This window comes from Panthera tigris, chromosome A2, assembly GCF_018350195.1.
Source record: "Panthera tigris isolate Pti1 chromosome A2, P.tigris_Pti1_mat1.1, whole genome shotgun sequence".
NCBI lineage: Eukaryota > Metazoa > Chordata > Mammalia > Carnivora > Felidae > Panthera > Panthera tigris.
In genome coordinates this window covers 125,569,154-125,589,986 of record NC_056661.1, presented here as the reverse complement: position 1 = coordinate 125,589,986, position 20,833 = coordinate 125,569,154, and the positions used below count along the sequence as shown (strand labels likewise).

At 41.5% G+C, this 20,833-nt stretch overlaps 1 protein-coding gene across 3 annotated transcripts in view; it reads left to right on the top strand.

Moving 5' to 3' along the window:
- The window catches only part of AOAH (acyloxyacyl hydrolase), a 167,213-nt gene extending 157,448 nt beyond the window's left edge, over positions 1–9,765 (top strand). For all 3 annotated transcript variants that reach the window (XM_007078576.3, XM_015535929.2, XM_007078575.3), the window contains exon 22: positions 8,339–9,765. In XM_007078576.3, coding sequence (XP_007078638.2) covers positions 8,339–8,467 — 129 coding nt within the window. In that variant the 3' untranslated portion in view covers positions 8,468–9,765. The remainder of the gene's footprint in view (positions 1–8,338) is intronic.
- The last annotated feature ends 11,068 nt before the right edge of the window (positions 9,766–20,833 follow it).

Genomic DNA, 20,833 nt, shown 5'->3' with positions numbered 1-20,833 from the left:
AGAATATCTAATTTTCCTGTGTCTCATTTGGATGAACTGATTCAACAGAATTATTGCCTAGAAATTGGCTAAATACTAGATTTCTTCTCCCCACAGAAATGATGACTTTCGTTATGGAGTAATTTTTAATATGGAGACTTTCTTTGTGGCAATAATTAGGTAGTGGTTCTTGTTATTCCCACAAGTCACAGAATTTTACCTTTCTGATTCTGTAGAGAATTGAGGATATAAAGAAATATAGAAGGAGTCAATTAGGAACAGACTAAAAAGCAGAGGGTCAAAAATAGCTTTGTTTTATCCTTCTGGACCTATCTGTCTGATCCATCAAAAGGCCATCCTGTCCCTGACACTTAAAATAATATTAGGGTTCAAAGTGTGTCAAATTAAGGCTTTATCTTGCACTCAAACAGTTTTGCCTATAACTAATTATTGAGAACAGGGTCAAAAGCTGAAAATCAGGGAGGCACCTGGCAGGCTCAGTCAGTAGAGTATGCAACTCTTGATCTCAAGGTTGTGACTTCCAGCCCCATGTCAGACGTGAAGCCTACTTCTAAATAAATAAATAAATAAATAAATAAATAAATAAATATAAAAAAGCTGAAAATCGGTATGTGCCATAATTGTATGTTATTCCTGAGAGATTTGTTCACATGCTGGTAGTGGATGATGGCGTGGTGGAGCCACATTGCAAGTGGGCACCAATGGGTAGCCATGATGAAAACCTGCCTATTCATCATGTATATTGAACTGAAGAGTCCAGACTGCAACGTGCCATCCAAAAATGTTTATTGAGTGCCCACCCCATATCAAACACAGTGAGAATTCAAGAGTGAACCAGAAACTGCCCCTGCCATCTAAGGAGATTATAGTATAGAGGGAAAGAATGACAAGTGAACAGATAATTAAATAGAAAGTGGTTGATGCTTCCATTTGTGCAAGCCCGGTATATGGAAGCACTGTGAGGGATGGGATGGGAGAGAGGGGTGTTTGGAAGAGTTTTCAGAGGCGCCCACTCAGAGCTAAGACCAAGAGCTAGTCAAGTGCAAAGAAGAGGGAGGGTCTGCACAAAGTGTTCTGAGCAGAGGAAATGCACTGGCCAAGACCTGAATGAAAAAAAAAAAACAAAACAAAAAAACAACAGGGCATGTTGGAGGAAGTAAAAGTTCCGCAGTGAGGCCAGGACAAAGAGTATGGGAGGGGGATTGAGAGAGAGGAATCAAGAGAAGTATTCAGAGACCAGATTACGTAATGCCTGTATGGGATTTGACCTTTTTCCTGTGGGGAAGAGGGAGCCACTGAAGGTTTTTAAGCAAGAAAGAAAAATAACCAGACTTGTGGTAGCATCCTGGAGAATGGTGCAGTAGGGCCCCTCTAGAGGGAGGGAGACCATCTGGAGAAGCTTCTGTGTGTGACAGGTGATGGCCCAGGAGGAATAGGCAGAAAGAGAAAGGTTTGTATTGAGTTTCATTCACAGTTAAGTCCACAGAACATGGTCGTTTATTGGATGTGAGGGTGAAAGAGAAAGAGATGCTTAGCGTAACACTTTTTATGACTTGAGAGATTGGATAGATGATTCTGTTGCTCACTGAGGTAAAGAACACACAGGATGGAGTGGTTTGAGGAGTTTGTCACATGTTGGACTCAAGTTGCCTACAGGACATCCAAAATGAGGATGTCCTTTTAGCAGATAATATGCAAGCTTAGAGCTCAGGAAGGGGTCTGGGTGGGAGCTGCAGATGCGAGCACATCAGGATAGACTTGTGACTTGAAGCCTTGAAGAGGAGCCTCTGGAGGAACCTGCAAACTCCCCTCCCAATGAAGCACCTTACAGCAGAGGGAGTGTTAATGGATCCTTTTAGATCCTTATGTTAATAGTTTAAAAACTAACACTTAAAATTGCCACACACACACACACACACACACACACACAAGCACATGGTCCACAAAACATGGTCAGCTATGGGAGTCCACATCTTTTCCATCTTAAAAGAGCAAGATGGGCAGTTGGTTTAAGGACCTCATGCTAATGGCATGGACAGAATACCAACCAAAGGAGTAGACTCGGGACTTGTTCAAATGCCATCTCACTAATTCCTATCCAAGCAAAAACAGCTGGTCCTGGTCCCTTAACCACCAAAGGGGGAACAGGCTTTATCTTATTGGCCTATTCTTCCTAAAATTCTGCTAGAGAAGCAGCGGAAGTGTCTAACCACTATTGACTCAACTTCTCCAATTTTCTTAGGAAGACAAGTTTAAGTACAAACATGAGTTGTGTTATGATTGATACATTATAATTTTTTAACCAAATTACATCCACCATCTTTGCTTATATTTTAATGGAAATAACCAGGCAAAGGAAAACTCCCAATATAGACTGAGAACTGCTTTATCTTTTCATCTCACTCCCCAAATGTAGAACCAGAAATTAAAAAAAATAACTTCTTTAGTATGAGGGAGAGACATAGAAGGTTATAATGCTGGACATGATGGTTGATGGGGTTTGGTGGGTAGGAAGGAGATGACTCACAGGACTGGGCATTTGGATGAACAGAAATGAAAAAAACCAAGTCAAGGAACCCCAAAGAAGAAGGGGCAGATTTGAGCATTCTGAATTTGGGGTGCCTGCACAAAATTCAGATGGAATTGTCTAAATCAGCATTAGATCAAATTGATGGGTTCTGATCTCAGGACAGGGGCCCAGCTAGGGGACACAGGTTTGGAAATCACCAGCATCTAGTTGAGAACTGGAAGCACTCTCAAGGATGGATTGGGCCACGGGATCAAATTGTGGCCATTGCCCATTGCCTCCAGCAAGAGCAGATGTAGTGAAGAGGGGAAAATGGCAGCCAAACTGCTGACAAAATGCAAAGGAAGCCTGACTTATAAAAGAAATGATATTACAAAGACCCAAGACCCAGGTCTGTGGCCTGCAGAAGCGGCAACAATTCTACCAGTTCAAATAATCACTTTTTAAAATATCTGCGAAGTTAAGCCTCTGAAGAGACACTTAGGAGATCTCTGCCTAAAACCAGACAATAGTAAATAAAAAATGCTGAAAGAGCCACAGACATACATCAAGTCCAGATTCCTTGACTACTCTGAGACCACTCAGCTAAACATACCTGACCCCTCCTGCCTTAGCAGCTTTGCCCAGCACAGCCCTCTGCTCTCATAAAGCCAACAGCAACTCAAACCATCCTCCTAAACCTCTCGTTGCAAGCAATAAAGTTTCCATGACATCATCTCCACCTTCTCTTGAGCCCTGGACCTTGTACAATACTAGAGTCAGACAAAAGATAAATAATCAATGGATTGGTTTTGCATTATATATATACTTGGTATATATATATATATATTAATTTGTATTGTAAATATATATTGGTATATATATATTAATATATATAATTAATATATATATTAATATATTATATATAAATATATATTAATATATTAATATATATAAATATATATTATATATTAATATATATTATATTATAATATATAATATATTTATATATATTAATATATATTATAATATTATATATAATTATATATATACTTGGTGTGTGTATATATATATATATATATATATATATATATATATAATTGGCTATTAAATGTTAATAGTCTGCAGGGGTTTGTTTATCTCAGCATGTAAGCCCCTGGGAACCCGAAGTCCTGAGCAGACTTGTGGAGTTCCTCTAAGAAGGAAGCAATGTTGGCAGTGGGTAGGGTGGAGAGGAGGGCCTTCTGGGCCAGGGAACCCTCAAACCCAGTCATTTTAGGCTGGCCCTGCCTAGGCACCAGGGACCATATCTCTTCACTGCTTTCTACATGAAGCCAGCTAGTAGCAGTGCTTCTGGAATGACACACTGAGTCAGCACAGAGGGGCTAGAGCCGGGACTTTACCTTTTTCCATAGATGTCAGTGTTTAAATCCATCTTACATCATTGTCATGTTGTCAGTTTACAAATTTAAAATTAATTGGGACCAAAGGTAACCAGGCCCAATAGATTGTGTTTGTGGGCAGATTAAGAGCCCCGAGAAGCAAAGCCATGCCTTCCCTGTGGTTAGTTAGGACTTCCCTGCAGGCGTTTAAAAAGCAATCTTACCAAAATAGCCCAGAAATGTTCTTCCTACAGGAAAAATAAATTCAGAGTGCATTTTTAACTTTGGTCTCATAAAACCCCAGAGTTAAATTTAGCCAGGGTTCAACTTAAAAGGGATCAGGGATGATAAGCTTTTGGTAAAACCTATGCAATCTTGCTTTGAATTGCATTTCTTCTTTTAAATATTGCAAAAAGGTAGTTACTGTTTAGGGTTTGATTTTATAGTTGTCTTACTAAAGAGTTCTATTTTTGTAGCAAAATACATGAAATTAGTTTACGAAACAGGCACGTGAAAGAATCCTGGATTATGTGCAGCAGTGACCACTGCTGGGCTTCTGCTGTGTCCAGATGTGTCTCATGAACTTGTGGGGTGGACCCCACACAGTTATGTTTGCTTGGAGGACCAGAGGCTCTCCTGGAGAGGAACTCAGCATAAGTATAAATGTGGTTGAGCAAAGAAGTGTGGCTCAATTTAAAAACTGTCATCAGAAGGGAGAGAGATTCTAAAAGCCATATGGTGGCTAATAGCAAGAATCCAATCAAGAAACTACACCAGTTTCCTCCCATCCTCCTCTCTCTGGACTCACACCTCAATCCTGAGAGATTCTGGGGCTACAGACAAAAACTGAAAGACCTGTTTTGCCAAACTCACATAGGACATTGGGGCGTTAAGTCACCCTGCTTTGTTGCTCCTTTCATGAAAACCTCAGAGAGGAGCCTTTGCGGTGGACCCCTGACCACCACATGGATTTGGTAGCATGAGGGCCCCTAAACAGCAGCAGCAGCAGGCGGACAGGTGTGTGGCAATATCCCACAAAAGCACTGAGGCTGCAGGTGTGCCTGCAAAAAAAGCACCAGTGCTCCTCAGATGTGGGCTTAGCCAGAGGAAGGGGCACACCTGCTGGAGTTGGCAGTGGTGTGTGGGCCAGAGAAGCACCACCCACGCGGCAGCTATCTGGACTCACTGCAGCTGGGGCCGTGCAAGAGCATGCAGGCAGCTGAGTCAACTGCAAAGGAAGAGACTCTGAAGGGCCTACCTCCGTTAACCAGAAAATCCCACTTAACTACAACCTCCTATTAGCTAGCCTTCTGCTAGACCAGATTTCATCCCATGCATGTGTTTGGTAGGGTTACTGAGCAAGGCAGCCTCTGAACCCCTTCCGTGCTGCAGAGGTTGTGTATGCTGGCAGGAGGAGGCTGTCCCTGTCCCTTGTCCTGAGGACAAATGTTAGGGAGATGTGTGACAAAAGTCTCCACCGGTGAAGTAAATTATCTTGCACCCATGTGATGGAGTACTGTGCACTGAATAAAAACAATGATGTAGATCTACCTTTAGTGACACAGAAATATGTTTGTAATATAAAGCAAAGTAAATAAAAGCAGATTACAGATTGTGGGGGCGATTATTCAAGTGTATGCATTTGTCAACACTCATGAAGCTGTTTATCACAGGAAGTTAATTTTACTGTGTGTAAATCATACCTCAGAAAGAGCAGATTATAAAATGATATTTACAGAAGGATTCAATTTGTGTGTGTATGTGTGTGCACGTGCAAGGCTCTACACCCACTGTTAACATTGGCTACCTCTATTATAATTACAGATGACTTTTATTGTTTTCTCTTTCTGCTTAATTGTCTTTTTAAATTTTTCTCCAGTGAATAGGTATTGCTTTACTATTTTAAACTATGACTAGGGAAGCACAGAAGAAGGTTCATGTTCAAGGAATGGCTAAGTTGGAGTAATGAGGGTAGAGGGTGACTGTGCCTTGCCCTGTGCATCATGGGAGTTATAATAGGAGGTTGGTTATAAGAGAAGCCCATGGTAGGTGCTCAATAAATGTTTGTCACATGAGTGAATGATTATAGTAGGTCATTTTATCACAAGTCTCTAGTTTAATAATAGCCATGCCACTCTCACTTTAGACCCAATATATTAGCAGTGCACATTCATAAATATTTTCATCTCCATTAGAGTGACAGCCAACTAATTGCTTTCAAACCAAACAGTTACCACATGCTGAAAGCTGATCTCCTTCCTTTTAACTTTCCTTTTCGTATCCTCACCCCATCTCCTCCTCTATTAATTTAGATTGGGAAATAAATAACCACAAATGCCTTGGTTTCACATAATTGTTAAGAAGACAGCTTAGGTGTACCAAGTAGAAAGGCAAAAAACATAAAAGAAGAAGCAGTGATCTTTCACAGACATGGCAGCAGCCTCCTTCGTTGAGAAATAGCAGGAAAAACAGCCACAAGAGCTTCGAAGACACTGCTTAGTGTGTGAGAGATGATCACCCCCTTCCCAGGAATCTGCTGGCTTGACAGTTAGCCTAGGGGGAGGGGTGGTATGAGTGTAGAGGGGTGTGTGTGTGTGTGTGTGTGTCTGTGATGTGGGGGAAGAGGGTGGATATGGTGTGTGTGGTGTGATGTGATGTGTGTGGTGTTAGGGGTGTGTATGTGGTATGTGTATATGTGGTGGGTGGGTAGGGTGAGTTTCTATTAGACACCACATGGATATGATCAAGATTACATTTCTGGATAGATAGAATTCCGGGTGTACCTCAGAAGGCTCAGGAATGTATTAAAATACTGGGGCTATTTAATGTAGCAACTTAGCCAGTTCTAGTTTTTTCTAACAACTGCTAAAACCTTACACACCATTTAGACCCAGAAAGGTCTTTAGACTGTTTGCTCTAGTCCGCTCATTTTGCAAGTGAGAGAATTGCAGCCGAGAGAGTAGAAGGGGGCTGCCAAACATCACACGGGGAGCTGGAGGCCCTGCCTATAGGAATGGTGAACGGGACCTGCCCTTTGGAGACAAAGTCCACATGCTTCTGAGTAAAGTTGGGGACATCCCTGAGCATCTGCCATGAATAATGTGTGCCCCCCCTAAGGTCTTCAGCAATCACATTTATCTTTCAGTATTAAAAAACCCTTTGGAGATGTAGCCACCTAGGGCCTCAATGCCTGGCCAGGCCCCATTTGCTAAATAAGGCATTATCTGCAGAGAAAGACTCCTCATCGCAAGCATGTTAATGACAAGCCAGAGGATGGGACAACCAAGAATGGATCCTGCTAACATCACGAGTGAAGGGAGACCTGCTGTAAAACAAAGCAACCTGAGAGTGGGCATTAAGCTGGGAAAGCCAGAGACAGGCCTGTTGTGCATTAAGCCAATCATTGTTCACCCTGGCACCCCAGCCACACTCTTCGTGCTCACAGCCTGCTTCAACCCAGTGACCATGCAGCCTCATCTCCCAGACCCCCAGAGTTGCCCACCATGCCATTCTCTCCCACACCATCTGTCTTTACACACGTTGTGTCCTCGACCAGGTGCAATGTTTCCCACATAATCCATCTTGGTGAACGCCCCTTGAAAATTCAGCTCCACCATCACCCTCCTCAGAGAGGACCTGCCCCTCCTTCCCTGCCCCCCGCAGCAGAGTTGGCACCTCCTCCCCTTCCAGCCTCACACAGCGCCCCCTGTGGGTTTGATGGTGTCATTTTGCATGTCTGGTTCCCTCCCTAGACTGGAGTTCCTTGAAGGAAAGATCCATCCCAAGATCCAACCAAGACTGAGGCCTGCAGTCGGTATTAGCTGCCCACAGATAAATGAAAATGTGCACCTGCTGTCTGTTACTAAATAAAAAATCACCTCAAAGGTAGCAGCTCAAAATAATCCAGAACTCACAGTTTCTGTGGGTCAGAGTGTTGGCACAGTTTAACTGGCTCCTCTGCTCAGGATCTCACAAGGCTAACATCCAGGTGTGTCATCCGGGCCACGTCCTCATCCAGAGACTCACCTGAGGAAGAATTGACTTTAGAATAACTTGGGTTGTTGGCAGAATTCATTCATTTCCTTGTGGATGTAGGACTGAGGACCCAGCTTCTTGCTGGATGTCAGCCCCTTGCCGTGTGGACTTCCTGACGAGCCTTCTTACTTCATCAATCCCACAAGGAGAGTCTCCCAAGCAAGACTGCTAGCAAAGCAGAGTCTTAGACAATGTTACACTATCCCTGAAGTGACATCCATATCCCATGTTTAGAACCAAGTGATAGGTCCCACCCACATCAAAGTAAGAGGATCATACAAAGACACAAATGTAGGCATCATGGGGACCATTCTGGAGTCTGCCCACCATACAAAGAATACAATAAATCCTGCTGCTAAATTCTTTATTTTGTTGTAATTTTCCTTTTATTCCTCCTTTGGGTTCTCTCTTGCAGGTGGCTTTGCTGCTGTTGGCAGATCGCTTATGGAAGAAAGTGGAACTTCATTGGCCCCAGGTTCTGGGAAAGGAGAATCCATTCAACCCTCAGATTGAACAGGTGTTTGGAGATCAAGGGGGCCACTGAGTGCCTTCAGGATATGCATTCCTGGAAAGCTCAGTGAGGCAAAAACTTGGGTAAATTCATTCAACAAATGGTTATAGGGCTGCCATTTGACAGACTCATTGGTTCCTCCAGCAGCAACTTTGAAAAGTGATTTTCTCTGATTTTGGAGTGTATCTAAATGACAGCGTGTGATTCTGTGTGTTTCAAGGATCAGTTCCCTCCAATTGACCTTCCAAGTAACCTTTAATAAAGTGTTTTGGATGCCATTCCAAACAAGAGAGTGTGCCCTTTCACAGCTAATTGTTCTAAAAACAAATGAGAAGTCCAGCAGTGCTCAGCACCTTACCCCGGGTCTTGGTGTGCCAGGACTTGCCCTTGCTCTGTTGCTGCTTCTTCAAGATGGCCAGCAAGTGGGTACTGCCCCTAGGGAGGCTGTGGCTGGCTGCCAAGGACTCTCACATCAGAGCACAAGACTATAAACACAAAATTAGTTACCGACTTGAATGTTTATTTAGAATGAGAAAAGAAATCACAACAAATTACAAATTTGTTTAAAATCCAGATGATTGAAAAATGTGACAATTTTTCTTTCTTTAAAATGTTTTCTTACTTTCTTTGGCTGCACAATCTCATCGTCTTTTCCCAGAACAATGATTTGGTGATATCATTGTCTAAAGAAAGGACAGAAAAGTGAAATGCCTTGCTTTTAACTGATAATTTAGAAGAGTTTCTTGCAGCTCCACAATTCATTATTGGTAAAGTCATGTAAACTTTTAGAATTGTCACATTGGGAAGACCTCTATCCAATTTCTTTTGAGTAGGATCTGTTACAGTCACACTCCCTATTTGTAGTATTGTTCAAGTACTGTTAAAGTTTTGCGTCCATATAAGCATAGGAATTCTGGTAAATTCTATTGCACACCATTCTCATTGGTGTGTCACCTCCCTTGCCCATATCTGATGCAGCCATGGATTCAGGGGTCAGTGGCTGTATATCGAGACCCACATCACACTGCCAGCATCCCACCTCACATGAGCACATCTTCCCACATTCTGCCCTCAAAACTTGCTTGACAGAGCCCAGAGATGTGGGGCAGGTCTACCCCAGCGGTCCCAGGAAACCGTGAATAAATGCATCAGCATCTTCCTTTAGTGGTCAGTTTGGGAGGCATTCAGTGTGCTTCTCAGGGACAGAATCATCCCCTTTGTTCATGGCAATGATGCCTTCGATGGTGCCTCCTCCTGCCTTCTATCACTCATTGCTCCCTCATTCCTGCTTTCTTGGATGCTTCCCAAATAAACCACCTGCACCTAAATCCTTGTCTCAATAAAGACAAAATTAAAATGTTGGTGTGTGTATAATAGTGTATGCTTTATTATTGAATATATTCCTCATATGAATATACTTCTGTTTTGGTTTGGTTTTTTGTTTTTGTTTTTCCCCCGCCCCTATACTTCTTTTTTGACTAGGCACCAATACAAACCAAATCTCCCACTCACTGTATACCATCCATTGACATGGACCAGCTTCTAGCTTTGTGCATTTCACGCCTTGTTTCTCCTCCATGACCCACACACTTCCCACGCGGGGAGCTGTAGCATAATTTCATACTGTGATTCTACCCATTGGCCCTGCACCTTTGTCACAATACTGATGGACAGTAGGGGCACGCCTGGAAGCCCCACCTATACCACAATGGCTAGCAGTAACCCAGCTGTGCACAGAAATGACTGCAAACCATATAAATATTTCAACCTAAATCCAACCTAAATGGATCTCCACTTCAACTGACTCCAAATGCCCATGGCTATCCCACAGCCACCAGATGTAAAGGAAAGTATAACAGAGAAGAAGCAATTGTGTTTAGAATATCCCACTTTTGGGGCGCCTGGGTGGCTCAGTTGGTTAAGCGGCCGACTTCGGCTCAGGTCATGATCTCGCGGTCCGTGGGTTCGAGCCCCGCGTCGGGCTCTGTGCTGACAGCTCAGAGCCTGGAGCCTGTTTCAGATTCTGTGTCTCCCTCTCTCTGACCCTCCCCCGTTCATGCTCTGTCTCTGTCTCAAAAATAAATAAACGTTAAAAAAAATAGAATATCCCACTTTTGCAAATTTTACAAAGTATATAACCATGCAAACACATTGCTTGGTTCCCTTCTAGGCTTTTGGAAGGGACCCTAAAACTTAATCTTTATTAGCTTTATGGTCAGTCTGCCTCTGCTCACAAGATTAATTTGCCAGTTTGCGGGCGAGCTTCAGTTTTAGGGGCCAAAACACTCAAAATGTTGTCAAACCATTAATTTATGTCACTTGGACAGAATCCTTGGTTTAGCATGACCAGTACACGTCCCGGGGAGGTGGATCAACAGGGGACCAACATGCTGCCAGGAGACTGCTTGGTGCCAGCAAGAAATACAGATGAGGGGAACAAATTGGAGACTATGAGGTGTGGAGGTGTGGGGCTCTGGAAACCTGGTATATCTGTCTTCTCTTGCGGGATGTGTCCCCTAACAGGGTCTTGGTAAGTACATCATTGTTTTTGGTGTTTCAATATCTCATGTTATTTTTTTAAGCACCAAAGTACCAATACTTGTAGTGTTGTTTTATTTTTTTAAATCTGAAATCTTAATCATTTAGTCTCAAGATATACCCAGGGAACACAGCAGTAAAATTTTTTATTCCTTCAGAAAGAATTCTATTTCAACTTCCCTCTGTTTAAAATGCTTCCAAGCTACTTTATTGCTATTCTAATTTCTATTTCCCAGACTACTTGTGAAGTTGGTAATCTTGTATTGCTGTTGCTCTTGTTGGGGGGATAGAGAATTCATTTTAGACCTAGTCATTTCCCAGAAGGCCCTGAAGGACTGGAGTTATTTTAAAAATTGGAGGAAACCAGAGGGAGTATATAGGGAGATTCAGAGAGTACAGGGAAGGAGTTCCCAGACTGAATTATCCTGAGGCCAACCACCTTCTTTCTCCAACCCTAGAGGTTATCTCTGTCCCTGCCACTTTTTCCTATTTAAATTCTCTTAGGGACTGAAGCCCCCACCTTGGGGAATAATATCACCAGTACCACCATTCCCCTTCTCCACTTGAACAGGTGCAGGTGGGGAGGCAGACGTGCCTGGATCCTGAGCCCTGACCTCACTCCTACAGCATGGTCCCATGAAATCAAAGGAGAGAATGGTGCTCCCATCTCACTTTGTATATATATATATATATATATATAATCACAAATACTGCATGAAATAAGTACTAAATACTACTATTATCTCCTTAAGAACTAGAGTCCAAGGCCAGACCCTCATCCTGGGGTCAGGAGCCCATAGGTGAGGTATGTCCACTTCTGCCTCCATCTGTATATTCCACTCCATTCCAGACATGTTCCTTCTTTGAGATTCAACCACGTCTTTCTCTCTAGCTTAGGGACGTCCTGTCCCCAGAAAGTGCTTTGTGTACTTCCTATAACTTCTGAGTGTCCAGAATTTACAAGATAGCTGTAGGGGACAGCTTTATTCTTACATTTCTGCACTGGTTCCTCTTGAGATACTGTCTTCAGCCTCCAGTTTTTCAGAATCAGTGTGTGAGTACTAGCCTCTGGGAGGCAAGTGAAGGACTTCCTCAGGGTGACTTACATTCCTCTCCATCCCCTTTCCTCATTCCTGTAGTGGTCTCCTGGACAGATGCACCAGAACAGAAGCTCCAGGAGATAACCTCCTGATCAGTCATGTTCACATGATTTATATCCTGTCCTGTATCCACAGCCTTACAACAATGCCTGCCCCACAATAAGTGCTCAGTAAGAAGTACTAAATGAAGAGGGAATGAATGAATGAATGAATGAGTGAATGAGTGAATACATTAATGAATGAGTGAGTGAATGAATGAGACATTAATGTTGCCTTCCAAGTCACACCATTATTTCTTGCTATTTAAAAACAAAAGGAGCCTCTTTTTTGACATATTTAAATTAGCCTCACGGGATCACACTTGGGTAAAAAGTGTGAAAGTGTAAAAAAAGGAAAGCAATCAATGAGAAGATGCCATCCTCCCGGAGACCCTTGGTGGGGAGGCATGGGCTCCTTTATAATCTTCATTTAAATACCTCAACACTATACTGTCATTTGTTTCTCCTGTTTTCAGATGAAGGTCCTGTCTACCCTTTGCTATTGAAATAGAGCTCCTCATTTTCTGCATTAACAATTATCAAGAACTTTTATCTCCCCACCACCACTGCTAGGCATTTTTCATTTGGGATAGAGCCTTTTGGGTTTGGGCCTTGGTGAAAAAAATTTCCAGGGCCCCCAGTCAAAGTAGATCAGCTAAAAAATTTTTATATGAGATTGTATTGATACACAACATAGCAGGATCTAAGCCCCAGGAACTTGAACTGCTTCCCCACCCTATTTTCTCACCAAGTTAATCCCACTAGAAAAGAGATTCTTAACTAGAGTCCATGGGGACCTTACTCCCCCAGAATTAAGAGTGCTTATGAACTTGAATGGGAAAAAAAAGACCTTCTTGGGGTGCCTAGGTGGCTCAGTCAGTTGAGGGTCTGACTCTTGATTTTGGCTCAGGCCTTGATCCCAAGGTTGTGGGATTGAGCCCCCATCAGGCTCTGCACTGAGCGTGAAGTCTGCTTAAGATACCCTCTGTCTCTCTATGGGGCACCTGGGTGGCTCATTGGTTTAAGCGTCTGACTTCAGCTCAGGTCATGATCTCATGGTTCTTGGGTTCAAGCCCCATGTCTGACTCTGTGCTGACAGCTCAGAGCCTGGATCCTGTTTCAGATTCTGTGTCTCCCTCTCTTTCTGTTCCTCCCCCCCTCACACTCTGTCCCTCTGTCTCTCTCTCTCTCTCTCTCTCTCTCTCTCTCAAAAAGAAATAAAAGATTTTTTTAAATTAAGATTCTCTCTCTCTCCGCCCCCTACCCTGCTCATGCTCTCTCTCTCCAAAAGAATAAAACATTTAAAAAAATAAAAAGTAAAAGACCTTCTAAAAGAGCATTTCCTTTTATTATGAATGTAGGCAACAAGACAGCCATATTTCTGTCACTAATAGTTTACATAGCACATTATATTTGCTGCAGACACAGTCAGTTATCATTATTCATAGGCGTTATGTTCCATAAAGTCATCCTGAACACTGAATTAGCAAATAGTGAAACATTGCTCCTAAGGGAAATTCAGGATTCTGTTCTGCAAGCCTCTGGTCACAACATTATCATCAACCAATCAATACATAATCTTGTTTCATGTGTGGCTTTTGTTTAAAGACACCTTACTTAATGTATAGTTGTTAATTAACCTTGAATTCATAGACAAGAGCACTTTTTTTTAAAGTAGGCTCCACAGCCAACATAGGACTTGAATTCACAACTCCTAGATCAAGAGTCACCATCACACGCTCTACCCACTGAGCCAAGCGGTTGCCCCTCACAGCCAACAGCACTTTCACTCACACCTGAATGAAATTTATCTACACATCTATTTTCTCCATAAGGCACATCACAGCCTTCTTGCGCTTAGGAACACCTGAGAACACTTTAGGACTGCGCTTGCATATTAAACAGTGAAACCACCAATGAAAAGCATAAAAATGCCCGGAACATGACAATAAATATACCTTGAAAAGGACACTTATTTACAGTGTAAAAGCTGAAACAAGAAGGCAGAGCACTTCCTGATTCAACCTCAGCTGGGAACATACAGGTCAAATGACTGAAAATTTCACTATTCAAATAACTGAAAAAATGCCATGAGTATTGACTTTGGGCTTACAAATAAATTTTAACAAGTAGGCAAATTCACAAATACAGAATCCTGAATAATGAGGATTGACCATTTCTTAAAATATCATTTATGGCCATAAATATTTTGAAATAACTGTCATTATTAGACCCATTATAAAAGAAGCACATGTATTCATGTATGCCCATTTTTAAATATTTCAACGTTTTTTTAATGACTTTTTTTATTATTTATTTTTTTTAATTTACATCCAAGTTAGCATATAGTGCAACAATGATTTCAGGAGTAGATTCCTTAATGCTCCTTACCCATTTAGCCCATCCCCCCTCCCACACCCCCTCCAGTAACCCTCTGTTTGTTCTCCATATTTAAGAGGCTCTTATGTTTTGTCCCCCTCCCTGTTTTTATATATATTTTTTTGCTTCCTTTCCCTTGTGCTCACCTATTCTGTGTCTTAAAGTCCTCATATGAGTGAAGTTATATGATATTTGTCTTTCTCTGACTAATTTCGCTTAGCATAATACCCTCTAGTTCCATCCACATGATTGCAAATGGCAAGATTTCACTCTTTTTGATTGCTGAGTAATACTCCATTGTATATATTTACCACACCTCTTTATCCGGTCATCCATCAATGGACATTTGGGTTCTTTCCATACTTTGTCTATTGTTGATAGTACCACTATAATCATTGGGGTGCATGTGTCCCTTAGAAACAGCATACCTGTATCCCTTGGATAAATACCTAGTAATGCAATTCCTGGGTCGTAGGGTAGTTCTATCTTTAATTTTTTGAGGAACCTCCACACTGTTTTCCAGAGTGGTTGCACCAGCTTGCATTCCCATCAGCAGCGCAAAAGAGATCCTCTGTCTCTGAATCCTCACCAACATCTGTTGTTGCCTCAGTTGTTAATGTTAGCCATTCGGACAGCTGTGAGGTGGTATCTCAGTGTGGTTTTGATTTGTATTTCCCGGATGATGAGTGATGTTGAACATTTTTTCGTGTGTCGGTTGGCCATCTGGATGTCTTCTTTGGAGAAGTGTCTATTCATGTCTTTTGTCCATTTCTTCACTGGACTTTTTGTTTTTTGGGTGTTGAGGTTGATAAGTTCTCTATAGATTTTAGATACTAACCTTTTATCTGATATGTCATTTGCAAATATCTCTCCCTTTCTGTCGGTTTGCAAATATCTTCTCCCATTCCGTCATCGGTTGTTTTGCTGATTGTTTCCTTCGCTGTGCAGAAGCCTTTTATTTTGACGAAGTCCCAATAGTTCTTTTTTGCTTTTGTTTCCCTTGCCTCCAGAGACATGTTGAATAAGAAGTTGCTGCGGCCAAGATCAAAGAGGTTTTGCCCACTTTCTCCTTGAGGATTCTGATGGCTTCCTGTCTTATGTTTAGGTCTTTCATCCATTGTGAGTTTATTTTTGTGTATGGTGGTCCAGGTTCATTTTTATGCATGTCGCTGTCCAGTTTTCCCAGCACCACTTGCTGAAGAGACTGTCTTTATTCCATTGGATATTCTTTCCTGCTTTGTCAAAGATCAGTTGGCCATACGTTTGTGGGTCCATTTCTGGGTTCTATATTCTGTTCCACTGATCTGAGTGTCTGTTTTTATGCCAGTACCATACTGTCTTGATGATTACAGCTTTGTAATACAGCTTGAAGTCCGGGATTGTGATGCCTCCTGCTTTGGTTTTCTTTTTCAAGATTGCTTTGGCTATTCGGGGTCTTTTCTGGTTCCATACAAATTTTAGAATTGTTTGTTCTAGCTCTGTGAAGAATGCTGTTGTTATTTTGATAGGTATTGAATATGTAGATTGCTTTGGGTAGTATTGGCAGTTTAACAATATTTGTTCTTCCTATCCAGGAGCATGGAATACTTTTCCATTTTTTTGTGTCTTCTTCAATTTCTTTCATAAGCTTTCTATAGTTTTCAGTGTATAGATTTTTCACCTCTTTGGTTAGATTTATTCCTAGGTATTTTATGGTTTTTGGTGCAATTGTAAATGCACCTTGATTTCTCTTTCTGTTGCTTCATTGTTGGTATATAGGAATTCAACCGATTTCTGTGCATTGATTTTATATCCTGCAACTTTGCCGAATTCATAGATAAGTTTTAGCAGTTTTTTGGTGGAATCTTTTGGGTTTTCCATATAGAGTATCATGTCATCTGCAGAGTGAAAGTTTGACCTCCGCCTGGCAGATTTGGATGCTTTTTATTTCTTCGTGTTGTCTGATTGCTGAAGCTAAGACTTCTAATACTATGTTGAATAACAGTGGCGAGGGTAGACATCCTGTCTTGTTCCTGACCTTAGGGGAAACCTCTCAGTTTTTCCCCATTGAGGATGATATTAGCACTGGGTCTTTCATATATGGCTTCTATGATCTTGAGGTATGATCCTTCTATCCCTACTTTCTTGAGGGTTGTTATCAAGAAAGGATGCTGTATTTTGTCAAATGCCTTCTCTGCATCTATTGAAAGGATCATGTGGTTCTTTTCCTTTCTTTTATTGATGTGATAAATCACATTGACTGTTTTGTGGATATTGAACCAGCCCTGCATCCCATGTATAAATCCCACTTGATCGTGGTGAATAATTTTTTTTAATGTATTGTTGGATCCAGTTGGCTAATATCTTATTGAGGATTTTTGCATCTGTGTTCATCAGGGAAATTGGTCTATAGTTCTCCTTTATAGTGGGGTCTCTGTCTGGTTTTGGAATCAAGATAATGCTGTCTTCATAGAAGGAGATTGGAAGTTTTCCTTCCATTTCTATTTTTTGGAACAGCTTCAAGAGAATAGGTGTTAACTTTTCCTTAAAGGTTTGGTAGCCATCTGGAAAGCCCTGGAAAGCCATCTGGCCCTGGGTTCTTGTTTTTTGGGAGATTTTTGATTACTAATTCTATTTCTTTGCTGGTTATGGATCTGTTCAAATTTTCTATTTCTTCCTGTTTTAGTTTTGGTAATTTATATGTTTCTAGGAATTTGTCCATTTCTTCCAGATTGCCCATTTTATTGGCTTATAATTCCTCATAACATTCTGTTATTATTGCTTGTATTTCTGCTTTGTTGGTTGTGACCTCTCCTCTTTCATTCTTGATTTTATTTATTTGGGTCCTTTCCTTTTTCTTTTTGATTAAACTGGCTAGGGGTTTATCAATTTTGTTAATTCTTTCAAGGAACCAGCTTCTGGTTTCATTAATCCTTCTACTGTTTTTTTTTTTTTGTTTGTTTGTTTGTTTGTTTTTGGTTTTGATAGCATTGATTTCTGCTCTAATCTTTATTATTTCCTGTCTTCTGCTGGTTTGGGGTTTTATTTGCTGTTATTTTTTCAGCTCTTTAGGTGTCAGGTTAGGTTGTGTATCTGAGACTTTTCTTCCTTCTTTAGGAAGGCCTGGATTGCTATATACTTTCCTCTTATGATGGCCTTTGCTGCATCCCAGAGGTTTTGGGCTGTGGTGTTATCGTTTACATTGGCTTCCATGTACTTTTTAATTTCCTCTTTAACTTCTTGGTTAGCCCATTTATTCTTTAGTAGGATGGTCTTCAGTCTCCAAGTATTTGTTACTTTTCCAAATTTTTTCTTGTGGTTGATTTCGAGTTTCATAAAGTTGTGGTCTGAAAATATGCACGGTATGATCTCGATCTTTTTGTGCTTGTTGAGGGCTGATTTGTGTCCCAGTATGTGATGTATTCTGGAGAACATTCCATGTACACTGGAGGAGAATGTATATTCCACTACTTTAGGATGAAATTTTCTGAATATATCTGTTAAGTCCATCTGCTCCAGTGTGTCATTCAAAGCCATTGTTTCTTTGTTGATTCTGATTAGATGATCTGTCCATTGTTGTAAGTGGGGTGATGAAGTCCCCTACTATTATGGTATTAGTATCAATGAGTTTCTTTATGTTTGTGGCTATTGAATTATATATTTGGGTACTCCCATATTTGGAGCGCAAATTGTTAGATCTTCTTGGTGGATAGACCCCTTAATTATGACATAATGCCCTTCGTCATCTCTTGTTACAGTCTTTATTTTAAAGTCTAGATTGTGTGATATAATTATGGCTACTCCGGCTTTCTTTTGGCAACCATTAGCATGGTAGATGGTTCTTCATCCCCTTACTTTCAATCTGAAGGTGTCTTTAGGTATAAAGTGGGTCTCTTGTAAATAACATATAGATGGATCTTGTTTTCTTATCCATTCTGTTACCCTATATCTTTTGATTGGAGCATTTAGTCCATGGACGTTTAGAGTGAGTTCTGAAAGGTATGAATTTATTGCCATTATGTTTCTTGTAAGGTTGGAGTTTCTGGTGGAGTTCTCTGGTCCTTTCTAGTCTCTGTTGCTTTTGATCTTTTTTTTTTTTTTTCATCTTTTCTCCCCTCAGAGAGTCCCCCTTAAAATTTCTTGCAGGGATGGTTTAATGATCACAAATTCCTTTAATTTTTGTTTGTCTGGGAAACTTTTAGTCTCTCCTTCCATTATGAATGACAGCTTGCTGGATAAAGAATTCTTGGCTGCATATTTTTCCAATTCACCACATTGAATATATCCTGCCACTCCTTTCTGGCTTGCCATGTTCCTGTGATTAGGTCTGCTGCAAACCTGATGTGTCTTCCCTTGTAGGTTAAGGACTCTTTTTCCCTTGCTGCTTTCATGATTCTTTCCTTGCCTAAGTATTTTGTGAATTTGACTATGATATTCCTTGTCAATGGTCGGTTTTTGTTGAATCTAATGGGAGTCCTCTGTGCTTCCTGAATTTTGATGTCTCCAGGTTAGGAAAGTTTTCTGTTATGATTTGCTCTCATAACCCTTCTACCCCTTTTTCTCTCTCTTCATCTTCTGGGACCCCTATGATTCTAATGTTCCTTTTTAATGAGTCACTCATTTCTCTAATTCTTAAATCATGCTGTTTTGCTTTAGTCTCCCACTTTTTTTCTACTTCATTGTTCTCCATAAGTTTGTTCTCTATATCACTGATTCACTGCTCTGCCTCATCCATCGAGATTGCAGCTCAGTTATAGCAGTTTTATTTCATCCTGACTAACTTTTATCTCTGCAGAAAGGGATTCTAATCTGTTTTCAACCCCACCTAGTATTCTTATTATTGTGATTCTAAATTATGGTTCAGACATCTTGCTTGTATCTGTGTTCATTAAATCCCTGGCTGTTTTTTCTTCCTGCTCTTTCTTTGGGGTGAATTCCTTCATTTCACCATTTTGAAGGAAGAAAGGGAATTAATGAGGTAAAAAAATTTTAATTAAAAAATTAAAGACAACACACACACACAAATCAAATAAATGATGCTAGATCCTAGGTGTGTTTTGGTCTGGATGTTGAAAGGGGTTTGATGTATTAGGAAAAAAAGGGGGAAAAGAAAAAAAAGGAAAAAATTTGAAAATTTGAAAAAATGAATACAATGAAATAGAATAAAATGTGAAAATTTACAAAAAAGTAAAAACTATAGTAGAAAAAATTTAAAGAAAAATATTTTAATAAAAACTGAAAAGAAAAATAAATTTTTTCTCTTTCTATATTCAAGAAAGAAAAGAAATGAAAAAGAAAAAAAAGAAAATTGAATAGATGGACCAGCGAACAAACTGAAATATGATTGAAATTACATCATTTTCTCCTAGAAGTCAACCTATGAAGTATTTCATAGTCCGTTAACTAAGCAGGTGGAGAGACTTAGGCTCCTGAAGAGCGAGGTTGGCCCAGTTAGGTGGGGCTTAGTGTAACGTCTCTGTTCTCCACTAGATGGCGCTGCTTGGCTTACTGGGGTAGATTGTTGTGGTGCTCGTACATGCGTATGCGCATGCGCGAGACCGGTGAAAATGGCGACGCCCAGCGCCCCAGTCTCCAATGTCGGAATTCTGTTCTCCAGGGTCAGCAATTGCACACCCGTCCTTTGTCTCCGGCTTCTTCCACTCTCCGCTTTTACACTGTCTGTGACCAAGCCGCAGGCAGCACCTCCCTCCTGAGTTTTGTCTCCAATGCGGCTGATTTTCCCGACCCCTTACTTCTGAGGGACTATGGCTTTGACCCATGCTGCCCCTCTGCAGAGGGTCTCACCGGGCAATGGCCGTGTGCCAGCCGCACCCAGCAACGTTTGCAGGTCTGTGCTGCTGCTGATGCCCAGAGACTGCGGCCGGGTGCCAGCCTGCCCCAGAAAAAGTTCACGCGATCATGTAGCAGCAGCGTTTCAGGGATTATGGAAAATCACGGCACACGTCTGGCACCAGGCTTCACCCTTAACGACCTTGTTCCAGCACCAGCAATGTGGTTGTTCTCCAGAGTCCACTGGGACCTTTGCGTGTGGGGAGTCCTCCCAGCAGGGGAACCGCCTCTCCCCGTGTGGCCTGAAGAACACCAGACTCCACTCTGCTCCTGGGGATTCGCCCTTCCCACCAGAGCACCGCCAGGTATGGAGCTGCGGCGTTTCAGACTCTGCCCTCCCCTGTTTACAGTCTTAATGGAAGTTAAACCCTCTCCTTTCTCCTTTCTTCCTTTTTAGTTCGGTCCCTGTGGCTGTTTACACTTTTCCACTTTCTCTCCAGCTGCTTTTTGGGGGCGTGCTTTTCCTGTATCCCCCCCACCCCCACCCCCGTCTCCGTCCTCTCTCCGCACACAAA